General features: G+C 37.6%; 1 protein-coding gene across 1 annotated transcript in view; it reads left to right on the top strand.

Annotated features, from left to right (window-relative positions):
• The window catches only part of TRPM6 (transient receptor potential cation channel subfamily M member 6), a 146452-nt gene that overhangs the window by 55049 nt on the left and 79056 nt on the right, over window positions 1-12347 (top strand). The window contains 5 exon segments of the mRNA XM_082696485.1: window positions 4237-4309; window positions 4427-4527; window positions 6867-7001; window positions 8080-8133; window positions 10923-11063. Of these exon segments, the coding sequence (XP_082552611.1) occupies window positions 4237-4309; window positions 4427-4527; window positions 6867-7001; window positions 8080-8133; window positions 10923-11063 (504 nt within the window).

Here is a 12347-nt window from a genome sequence, read left to right as displayed (position 1 = left end):
TGAAGGGATAGAATATGATTATAAAGATGAAAATTTAAAAACATTTTAAAAAAGGAATTGCTGGGACGCCTGGGTGGCTCAGTTGGTTGAGCAGCTGCCTTTGGCTCAGGTCATGATCCCAGCTTCCTGGGATCGAGTCCCACATCGGGCTCCTTGCTCCGCAGGGAGCCTGCTTCTCCCTCTGACTCTTCCTTCCACTCTGTCTGCCTGTGCTCGCTCTCACTCACTCTCTCTCTGACAAATAAATAAAAAAAAAAAAAAAAAAGGAATTGCTATAAGTTAGTTGGAAAAAGAAGGAAAAAAAAAAAGAGAATGTGATCAGTCTGGAGCTAGATTTGGGTATATTTTGATCTGTTAGAAGAAATTGTATCCCAACATTTTAAAGAAAAAGAATTTACACAAAAAATAAGGTTAAATACAATGAGGGAATAAAATATGACAGTAACAATTAAAATTTTAAAAAGTTATTTTTAAACGGTATTGATAATAGTTAAAAAGAACATTAAAAGAAGAAAGAGGAAAAGTTAATAAAATAGAATAAGAAAAAAAATTTTTTAAATTTAACTTAGCAGGACTAAAAGATCATGAGAAAAAGCCATGAATTCTATGTGTTGCTTTCCCCTAGCTCTGGATATCTACAGTTCTCGTTAATAGGTAAACTTGGTCTTGGCTGGATGTTCTTGCTGATCTTCTGGGGGCAGGGCCTGTTGCAGTGATTTTCAAATGTCTTTGCCTGAGGTGGAATTGGACTGCCCTTGTCAGGGGCCAGGCTCAGTTATCTGCTTGGGTTCAGTCTCGGGAGATTTTGTTCCCTGAATGTTTTCCGTAGAGCTTTGGAGAATGGGAATGAAGATGGCAACCTCCCAACCTCTGGCCTGGAGGAGCCGAGTGCTCAGGGCTCCCCTCCTCAGTGCACCCTCAGAAAAAAGCAGTCACTCCCTCCCATCTCCCTGGTCTCTGGCTATGCTCTGTGCTCACATGGCCTGTGACTGAGCATTTCTATCTCTGGTGCACGACCCTGTTTGGAGTCTCCAAACCCAGCAGATTCCTGCCACATGCTTGCATGCCACTTCTCCTGGAGGAGGAAGGATGGGGGGTCTCTCTGGATCTGCCACTTGTGGGGTCCCTGCTCGAAGAGCAGTGGCCGGGCTGTGCCTTGGATCATGGTTTAAGGTAACCCCGAGATGAGAACCCACTCCTTGGCTCCATCTCTGTAGCCAGCCTCCCCATGGCAATACCTGGGAGCTCTGCCAAACTCAGACACCCCCGGTCTTTCTGTGCCCCATGGGTCCCTGAGACCACACTCTCCCCATGAGGGCTCCCCCCATGCTTAGCCACTGAAGCAATGTTCCTCAGTGGAGTGGACTTCTAAAAGTTCAGATTTTGTGCTCCACTGCTCTACTGCTTGCCAGGAGCCAGCCGTCTGCCCACGGTTTATCTTCCTGTCACTTCACATTCATTTCTCTGCATGTCCTCCCTTCTAGAAAGTGGTAGTTTTTCTGTTCCTAGAATTGCTGCTCTTCTTCTCTTCTATCTCCTGTTGAGTTTGTAGGTATTGGGAATGGTTTGATAACTATCTAGCTGAACTCCTGGGACCTAATGCTATTTCAGTCTCCTACTTCTCTGCCATCTTACTTCCTCCTAAAAATAAGGGTTTTTTTAAAAAAGATTTTATTTTATAGTTTCAAGTGATCTCTACACCAGTGTGGGACGTGAACTCATTACCCCGAGATCAAGAGCCTTGAAGTTAAGATCAATGCTCTTCCACCTGAGCCAGCCAGGCACCCCCCCCCCAAATAAGGAGTTTTTAATTTTAATTTGATTGTATATAACTCTGTAGAAGTTTGACCCTTAGTTGAGTAAACTTGACTTTTTATTCCCTCCTGTGACCACCTCCCCAAAATGCTTCAAATTTCAGACTGCAGTTAGGAAAACAACAACAACAACAACAACAAAACTCAGGGTACCAATATTACAGAAAAATGACCATATTTAGTGATGATCACACCTAAATATTGTCAGAGGGTTAAAGAACAGCTCCATGTGAAGTCCTGTCTGCTGGCTTAGATGACTGTATCAGAACACCCAAGTACATCCTACAGGAGATCTTTAGGGATACAATGAACAATGGGAAGTCCGAGATTATTCTCTGGGACAGAAAATGGAGGCTGCAAATTAGGGGCTGTCACCATAATGTAGATTCAGGAAAAGATTTTAGGTTTTTAGGATACTTTGATCAAAATTTTGATCAATGACTTGGGTGAGATGAAACCAACAATTCTAGCAAATATGCCAATATGTCATGATTTATAGTGATCTTTCCAGATTTCAAAGGCTAGACCACATCATTCAAGATTTTGGTAATACCTAACCACTTGGCCTCAAAAAAAAAAAAAAAGCACAAAAATAAACAAATGAACCAGTTTGGGCTAGAGAAAGCCTGGTTAAACATAGTGATAAACACTTAGCTTCAGTGGACCCAAGAACAACAAAAATAACAGCCATGTCTACAGTTAACAACTTTTTTCAGATATATTTTTTTCACCTTGAAGTGGCCCCATGAGTGAGTTCAGTATGGCAGTAATTGTTTCAGAGATGCCAAAGCTGCAACCTAGAGAATATAAGTGATTTGCCCCAAGTCATGAAGTTACAGAATGGTTGAACAGATACATGGACTAAGAGTTGAAATCCTATATATGGTCTACTACGTTTGATACTTCCCACAGAAATCAATAAGAAATGAACATCTTAAAGAGATCACCTTTATATTTGTGTCTTCCCATCATCAAAGAGAGTAATGAAGGGTGTAATGATCAAGAGGGGACTAAAGTAGGTGCTAAAGGGTTTGCCCATATAAGGAATTAGGTCCTCAGCTCCTGCATAATTGAGAATTGATTTTATCCATGCACATAGAGGGGTGGTTAGTTGGAGGGAAACAATACCTGGATTGTGGAAGCATAGTTTTTCTACCTTTATGGGACCTTGGAGATTATTTAGTGGGTTCTTCTCACCTTGTGGATAAGAAATCTGAGATTCGGGGCGCCTGGGTGGCTCAGTGGGTTAAGCCGCTGCCTTCGGCTCGGGTCATGATCTCAGGGTCCTGGGATCGAGTCCCGCATCGGGCTCTCTGCTCAGCGGGGAGCCCGCTTCCTCCTCTCTCTCTCTGCCTGCCTCTCTGCCTACTTGTAATCTCTCTCTGTCAAATAAATAAATAAATCTTTAAAAAAAAAAAAAAAAAAAAAGAAATCTGAGATTCAGTGTGGATAAGAAATCTGAGATTAGTGGCCTTAAGATGTTTCCTTCAGACTGGCTAGTTAGTGGTGTATCTGGGCTTGCCAGACATGGCTCTTTGTGTTGAATAGTTCCCTTTACTATATAAAACACATTTTTACTTAGACAGATACATTTATTAACATTCATTAACAACAGGCAAACTTTTTTTTCTTTTTATTTATTTATTTGAGGAGAGGGGGGCAGAGGGAGAGAGAATTGTGAGCAGATTCTGCACTGAGCATGGAACCCCACACAGGGCTTGATCTTAGACCCTGAGATTGTTACCTGAGCCAAAACCAAGAGTTAGGCACTCAGCCAATCAGTTGACCCACCAGGCACTTTTACAATCAGAAACAAAGGCCTTATTTGTCTTACACAAATTATTGTCTTACAAAAATTAGTATCATGGCAGGGGGCAGGAGGCACTACGCATTTCACAATGTGTACATTGTGAAGACCGTCTGTCCTGCTCTTTCTACTTGTTCACCGGGTACATTGTAATTGCCTCACTTGTTTTACGATGAATCCTTGAGGACTCATCTCTCATTAACAAGCAAAAATCTTGGTCTCTAAGGTAAGGTGAGCAGAAGGATGTCCTATGGTATCTCTTCAAAAGGAATGATTGTTTTTTTCATTATCATTAGGAATTGACAATGAGTTTCTTTTCATTCTAGCCTGTATTTGGTAAATTCAGTGTAGTAATGTGTTACCAAGTGTTTCCTGTATTCCATGTAAGAAATCCCATGGATTTCTTGGTTTTTTTTCCCCCCCACTGAGTGTTCACAATTCTCCATTACCCTATTAAAAAAGTTTTCTGTAAAGTAAAAAGGGAGAGTAATCAAGAAGATTAAGTCTCAAGTTTCTCAACTCATTAGCTGTAGAGCACATTTTGTGGGGACTTTTTGAAAACATTTCTTTACTAGTTCCCAAAATGTATGGTTTCCTATTTTTCAACTGTTATAGATTACCATATTTGATGCTGATTCCGAGGAGTCTCAAGACCTTGATTTAGCAATCCTAACAGCTCTGCTCAAGGGTGAGTGTCTGAAGAGGGTTACATCTCTTGCACATTTCCTCTTTTCATGTTCCATGGAAAATTTTTTTTTCGTATTGATATTTTAAATAAAATATATGATTCCTTCTTTTAAATTAGGCACAAATTTAACAGCATCAGAACAACTAAATCTGGCAATGACTTGGGACAGAATGGACATAGCCAAGAAACACATCCTGATTTATGGACAACATTGGAAGGTAGAGTGAAGATGAAGTTATTTGAGAAAAAATATTTTGTGTTGGCTTGTTGGGCGGGTGGCTCAGAAGAAAAAAATTGAAGGATAGATAGATTGGTTTGGGAGGTGTGTGGAGATAGCTTCTGGGTAGCTGGGTGTCCACAGATACCTGAGACATTTCTCTCATCAACTTTGCCTCCCTAAAGTAATTTTTTCCCCCTGCAGCCTAATTGAAACTGGCAAATGAAGTTGGGAGAAGGACAGAATGGAAGGATATTTTATTTATGTTTTTATATGGTTGTATTTTTATATTGTTATTTAATACTTGAAGCTCTTCTTATTTTTGCATTAAAGTGTGATATGTACTCACAACATAAATAAGTGAAAACAGAGAAGAGCAGAAGAAAGTTACTTATAGTGGTAATGATAATCACTATTAACATTCCATTTTTAAAGATTGCAATTGTGACTGTACCCCAGGTATAATACATGCATATTAGTTAAAACATCTAATGGTACTAAAAGGCTACTAAAATAACAGTAGTTCCCTGCCCTGCTAATTACAAGAATAAAGTATTTTTGACATTTTTGGATTGTATTGACATTTATAAATCTCCATAGTTTTAAATAGCAAGTCATATTGCTGTTTTCTGATTCATTCATTTTAGAGTCCTCTCAACATTTCTGTCTGTGGTCTGTCCTCACTGCTACAATCTGGACTGGTTGCCTGCTGTTCCTGATTTTGGGCTGTCATCCTGAGATCTACCGTCATCATATTGGAGATTCCCTTTGCCTCTCTTCTGTGTTAGAAATCCCGCTTTCTTTATCCCGTGTCATCTTCTTCCCTGGTTTACTCCTTTATTTTAAGGGGGTGCATCCTTTAGTAGCTTTCTGAGAAAGGCAACATGGAAGATAAACATTTTGAGAGCTTACACGTTTGGATATATTTCAGTTAAAGATCAGAACTAATTTGCCTGAAGAATTTTGAATAGTTAGCTGCTAGCATTCAACATTTCTGATTTTTTATTTGTTTGGACTATTTTGTTTCCCCTCTCTGGAAGTTCAAACAAATATCTTTCCAGTGTTTTGAGATTTCACAGTGCTGTGTGCTATTATGAGTCTCTATATCCATTATGCTGAGCACATGCTTTCAGCTTAGGAATTATGGGTTTCCATGCTGGGAAATTACCTTCCTGTTTTCTCTGTTTTCTTTCTGGAATTCATAACATTTAAATGTTGGACCTAAGGACTGTTCCTCTAATCTTACCTTTTTCCTTTAATCTTCCATATTTTTCTTTTTTTGATTTCTTCAACTTTATTTTTCATGCCTTATGTGGAGCATTTGGTTTCTGGAAGCATACTACTAATTTCTATGAGCAAATTTTTTTTTTTTTAAGAATCCTGAATGTAATATCTTATTTCACTGAGAGTATTAATGACAGTTTTTTCAAAGTTTTCTTCTTCTTGCATTGTCTGAGTCTTACTGATTGATGTTTTGTGGTGTGTTTATTCTGGACTTTTTATTTTAAGAGTGGAGGAGAGAAAGCTCTAGAAATTTGGAGCCTGTAGGTGAGACTTTACTGTAGGTTTGAGCTTCACAGAGGAGTGATGTGGCCTCCATTTGTTGGGGGGGGGGGACCAGAGATGACAGCATAGTCCTGCCTTTTCTCTTAGTCCCTTTACTGAAAAGAATCCTCTAATCCCCTACCTAGATAAGGTAAACCTTGCTGCTAGTGTTAATGGAAGTCAAATTGGGGAAGATGAATGGGAAGGTCTCAACATTAGGGATTCAGTATATATACATTTATTTCATCCTGAAGCTGCCAGAATTCTGTGGCATAGATTTGTTTGGTTCTCGGCTTTTTCTAGTTTCAGTTTCTGAGGACTTTCATCTCCTAGTTTTCTGGGGGACGGTTAAGCCAATTACCACTTGACCATCTGCTTTCCAACTTTCAAAATATGACACTTTTGTGGACTCATTTCTTTTAAAAAATCCTTTTACAATAATTTTACTGAAATTTTGGGTCAGAGTAGAAGTAAATGAGTGTGTTCAATATCCCTTATATGTTTAGAAACTGGGTATAGTCTAAATCCAAACATGCCAAGTTAAAAGAACAACAACAAAAGAAGCCTTGAATTTTTTTTTTTAGAATTGCATTAAACCTATGTGGGAAGCAATGAGATCTTTACAATTATCTGTCTCTGATATAAGAATGGATTTACTTCTGCAAGTATCTTTTATGCCTTTAAGTTCACTTTTTGTTATTTCTTCCATCAGGTCCTGAACATTTCTTAGTAAGACTGTATTTTATGATTGTTACTTTATTAATTATCTCTCTTATTTATTTCTACTTTCTGAAGGCTGGTGCACTGGAACAAGCAATGTTAGATGCCTTAGTGATGGATCGAGTGGATTTTGTGAAGCTCTTAATAGAATATGGAGTGAACCTCCATCGCTTTCTTACCATCCCCCGACTGGAGGAGCTCTATAACACAGTGAGTATTGGAAAATTCCATCAGTCGCCTCCCTTAAGATTCATTTATTAATTAGCTTAATATTTAGCTTAACCTAAATATTGAATGTTCAAGTCTTCTTGAATATTGACATACAAAGATTATTTAGAGACAGATTTCTCAACCAGAGGACAAACATTCTTACCAAATCCATTTTATCCTATGGTCATTTCTGCATTTCTTATTTTAATTAATTGCACAGAGTAGAAACAAACCAAGTTAAGAAAACACAACAGGAAGACCATAATTAAAGCCAGTGATGTAAATAAGAACAAATTGCTTTTATTAAATTGTTGGAAGCATCTTGACCTACAGCCACTGTGAAAATTCTATTCCTGCAACTTTCCTATGCAGACCCTTTATTGAAACCAGACTAGCTTACTCATTGTAAAAGCACCAATTGCTCAAGCCAAGTGCCCTTCTTGCAATGTCCTTCCTTGTTCTTTGAATCTTAACCTTTCTTTAAAGCCCTCTTCAAGTTCTTTTTGAATACTCCAGTTTTCACTGATCTATTCCTATGGTACAAATTTTTTTGCAACTCTTTCCAAGCATACACCTTTGTAATTATTTTTTCATGTAAGTCCCCCCTCTCTTCAATTAGACTGTAAAAACTTTAAACAAAGTACTTATATTCTTCATTGGCTCCCTCAAAAGCTGAATTGAACATAGAGTGTTCAATAAGTAATTGTTGATGGAGTGTAATTGTGTGATGGGGTTTGTCATGGTGTAGTTTATATATGATAAAGGATAGTTATGAATTACTTAAAATTTATTTTTGTCTCTTGAAAGAAATAAAGTTAATTAAATTTTTACTACCTGCATGTGTGCGCGCGTGCGCGCGCACATACACACACACACACATTTTACATCTTATTTTGAAAAATATTTCTAATTATATCTTCTTCTAGAAATAACTTATAATTAATTGAGGTAAACCTTATTACTAAGGATGTTGAAGAAAATTTTCAGTATTCTGGGTTATTTATACATTCTGAAATAAAATATTTTCCCCCAGCATATGGTAATTAAAAGGAATAAATTTTTTCTTTCCCTATTATAGAAACAAGGACCTACTAATATGCTCTTGCATCATCTTGTCCAAGATGTAAAACAGGTAACCTAATTATAAATGTGTGCAAATTTCTTTGTGTATTGTTTTAGCTCTGTAAAATTGTTTTGCTTTGTAAAATGTCGATTTGGATTTTCTAGTGAGTTACCTACCCTCTTTGCCTAGGAGTTTGAGCAATTTCATCACCAAACCATACTCTTAAGTTTTTTTACTTGTAATTTATTTTATATTTTTAAAGATTTGATCCACCAGGTAAGTGGCATTAACTAATAATTATTTTCTCTTACAAAATATGGATCAGGGACATATAAAACTTTCAATCAGAACTCTACCTCAACATGATACAACAGTATTTCCAAAGATAATAATGCTTGCTGAAAATAAAGACATTTCCTTGTCCTGTCATGTTAATTAGAGGACTGATATGTGATTTTCATTGTTTTTTTTGTTGTTGTTGTTGTTACTGTTTTGACTATGAGTGATGGCTTGGAGGCCCTGCCTCCTTTGAGAATCTGAGCATTGTTTTAGGGAGCCAGGATGAGTCCTACTAGTCAGTACCCTTGCTCATATTTTGCTCATGGTGCTTTCCCTGAACTTTGAGTTAAATCAGACTTAAAATCAAATCATCTTCTGTTAGTTACTAAACCTTTAACAATCTCTTATGCTTTAATTGCTTCTCTTTTAATCATCAAGAACTTCTATTTACATCTGCAGAAAACTAGAAGAGATGTTTTTTGTCCCCATGATTAAACTCCGTCCATGGCACACTTTAAGAGAACTTGCTCATTTCTTGGAAGTGTGGTATCTTGATGGAGAGATTGCGGGCATTCTGGCCGTGTTGTTTTGGTGGGAGAGCCAGAGTAAAAGGCTAGAGAGGAAGACATTTAGTTGGCAAATTAGAAGTAAGCAAAAGTATCCATGCTGATGTAAATTTAGTTTGCATGATTTATGCCAGATCAAGATGATTTTCTTTAAATTATTTCCTTGAACTTTGATTCCTTTACAGTAAACTGAAGAAAAAGGAATAGAATAGGTTAAATATGCTTTTAACTAGTAGCAACTAAGAGCATTAGTTTTGGTGTTCCTTAAAAAAGGTAAATTATGCATGTATTTGCATTTATTCATATATGAATCAATGTAATAGCCTTAATAGGTGAAGGGTAAGATTAAGAGGTATAAACTCCCAGTTAGACAACAAAGAAGTCATGGGGGTGTAATGGATAGCATAAGGAATATAGTTAATAGTATTGTAATAACTTTGTATGGCAACAGATAGTATCTAGACTTATCATAATGTATAAAAATATTAAATCACTATGATACAAACCTGAAACTAGTAGGATATTATATGTCAATTATACTTTAATGAAAGAAACTACTGTGAATGGTAGTTGAGAAGTAATGATTATGAAGAGGTAGTAAGGCAGGTTTTTAAGTGGTCAGTTACCTTCATTTAGACTAAGACTCATATACTTGGAGATCTGCTACTCAGCCCTCTAATCAGCCGTAACATTTATTTTGGCACAGCCTCATATTTTGATCTTATTTTATTCTGCCATACCATGTTTCTTATTTCTATGTGTTCTACCTCCTTCCATATTCTCATTTTGTGTATGATGTAGTCAACACAGTGCCAAGTGCTATAGCCAATTCAATAGAAAGATGGAAGTTCTAAGCCAATGTTAATTTTGAATCACTTACATTCAGTATATTGAAGGGGAGGAAGAAATTTTCCCCAGTCTATGGTTCTTCCAGCTAACCTAAGAATTAATTGTTATATGATATAGATTAACAGGAGAAAAAAATCAGAGTTTTATTGTGTGCACATAGAGGCCCAATGATGAAATTGAGACCTCAAGAAATGACCAAGGCGGGGAATTTTTATACTTTTCAGACAAAGAGACAATAAATGTGTGACGAATTGACAAGACAAAGAAAACTTAACATTGGAGCTTCAATTAGTAAAGAATTTTAAACAGAATTTCACCTGGGGTAGTAAATTAGTAAAAAGTAACGAGGGTCCCTTATACAACCTTCTTTGCTCTAAATTTCTCGTCTCTGGTGATAAGGATGTCTCTTTATCTCCCAGGACAGGGATGGTACCTGTCACATGGGGGAGTTATTTCCTGCTTTTGGGAAACAGAAGAGGATCTGAGTGTCCTTCTTGTATGGGCTGTCTCTCAAATAACTTTTACTTAATATAATCAGTATATCAAAATGGCACATTTTGGCAATATCCTCCAATGATTTTACTTCTGTTGTAATAGTTATATAATTTCCAGTTAAAAACAATCTTTTATACTATATTTAAGAGTGTTTTAGTATAAAGTGTATGTATGCATGAAAAAAAGAGAAAAAAATGTTGAATGAGCAGATATAACCACACACTTGGTATCTGTGAAATTAAAAACACATCAAGACTAGGTTTTTTTCGGGACGCCTGGGTGGCTCAGCTGGTTAAGCAGCTGCCTTCGGCTCAGGTCATGATCCCAGCGTCCTGGGATCGAGTCCCACATCGGGCTCCTTGCTTGGCGGGGAGCCTGCTTCTCCCTCTGCCTCTGCCTCTGCCTGCCACTCTGTCTGCCTGTGCTTTCTCTCGCTTCTCTCTCTATGACAAATAAATAAATAAAATCTTAAAAAAAAAATAGGTTTTTTCCCCCTCTGAACAAGCAGACTGTATCGGTGGTTGGTCACATGAATCGATCAGTTTGTAAAGATGCTTGAAAAGTATGAGTCTGCCTCTTTGCAGATGATTGGGTTATGTTCTAACAGATGGCAAAGGAGACACAGCACGGGAACTGAAAGTTACAACGCATTGCATGGTTTTGTTTCAGCATGCCCTTCTCTCAGGCTACAGAATAACACTGATTGACATTGGACTAGTAATCGAGTACCTCATCGGTGGAGCATATCGCAGCAGCTACACTAGGAAAAGTTTCAGAGCCCTCTACAACAACCTCTACAGAAAACACAAGGTACCACCACTGACTAGTACCCTCATAAACTATGGGATATCTAGGAGTTAGACTTTTAGAAAAGTGGCTTAGGAAGTTCAGCTAGGAATAGCTTCTAAAATGGACGTATATATTTTTCAACATTCACTGAGTCTCTGCTACATGTAAATTACAGCGCTGGCTTAGCATGAGCTTGAAGACCAGGAGTTCAGAAACTCTCAGAGGAGACGGATTTATGAATAAATCTTACTCATTATAAAATGAATAAATAAAATAAATGAAAAAATAAATGAATAAAAAATCTTATTATAAAATCTTATTCATTCTATTTATAAATAAAATCTTATTCGTTATAATGGTTTATGTATAACTAGCCATCACACAGAACAGGATACAGCATGTGCTATATTGACATAGAAGAAATGTCTTGAGAAAGATTTGAGGGAGAGAGAACCAGTTTTTTTCTTTCCTTTTGAAAATGTAGAAGACAAAAGCCTAATTGGCTTCCATCTATAAACTCATACTAGTCCGTAACCTGGAGACAACAAACTTGGGACAGGTGTGTAGAGGTTATGTTGGAAAATGCATGCAGGAAGTCTATGTAAAAATATTTCATTTGCCATCAAGATTTTTGAAAGTCTAGGAATGTAAAGTCAGAGTTGCTCCCTGGCTGATTAGCTGAGAAAACATCGCTTGTTTTCAAAGAGAGCCTTTCTTCTTGAAGGATAATGGAAGTGTTAGAAAGCAGCGTTTGGGCATTTGGGTTGAGGGAAGAGCAGAGGCAGTGAAAGGCACAGTGCTCTGGACCTCTGGATACATTTTTGCAGTGACGGGGGGGGGGGCCTTTGTTGCCATCAATGTGCTAGAAGGTAGTGAAGGCTAAGACTGGAAAGGTGGTTTTGGATCACAGAAAAGTCCAGAATATCAAGCCACTTTTGACCTTTATTTATAAAGAATCAGGTGATGTGAAAGCCTAACTTGTCTTTAAGAAATAAAAGAACAAAACAAAAGAAACTCAAATTTCACAGAGAAAATGATGTTCCTTAAGATCTCAAGAGGCATAGAAATGCACCTGAGGTATCAGTTCCTTCACTAAAACCAAATACATCTTGCTGTGAGGTTACCTGTGACAGGTGTGAGGAGACTGCGCCCTTGCTGTAGCCCAGTGGGGAGTTTGCGAGGCAAGTACCCCTCGTGCTTGTTTTCCTTCTGAAATGGTGTGAGTTACTGCCCATTTCTCTGACTGTTTTCTAGGGAAGGAGTAGAGTTTAGTAGTGAAGTCTCATAGTAAGTTAGGTCATAGCA

This window comes from Mustela nivalis (genome assembly GCF_964662115.1).
Source record: "Mustela nivalis genome assembly, chromosome: 13".
NCBI lineage: Eukaryota > Metazoa > Chordata > Mammalia > Carnivora > Mustelidae > Mustela > Mustela nivalis.
Note: the sequence above shows the minus strand (reverse complement) of the source record. Positions and strands in the feature narration are given on the sequence as shown.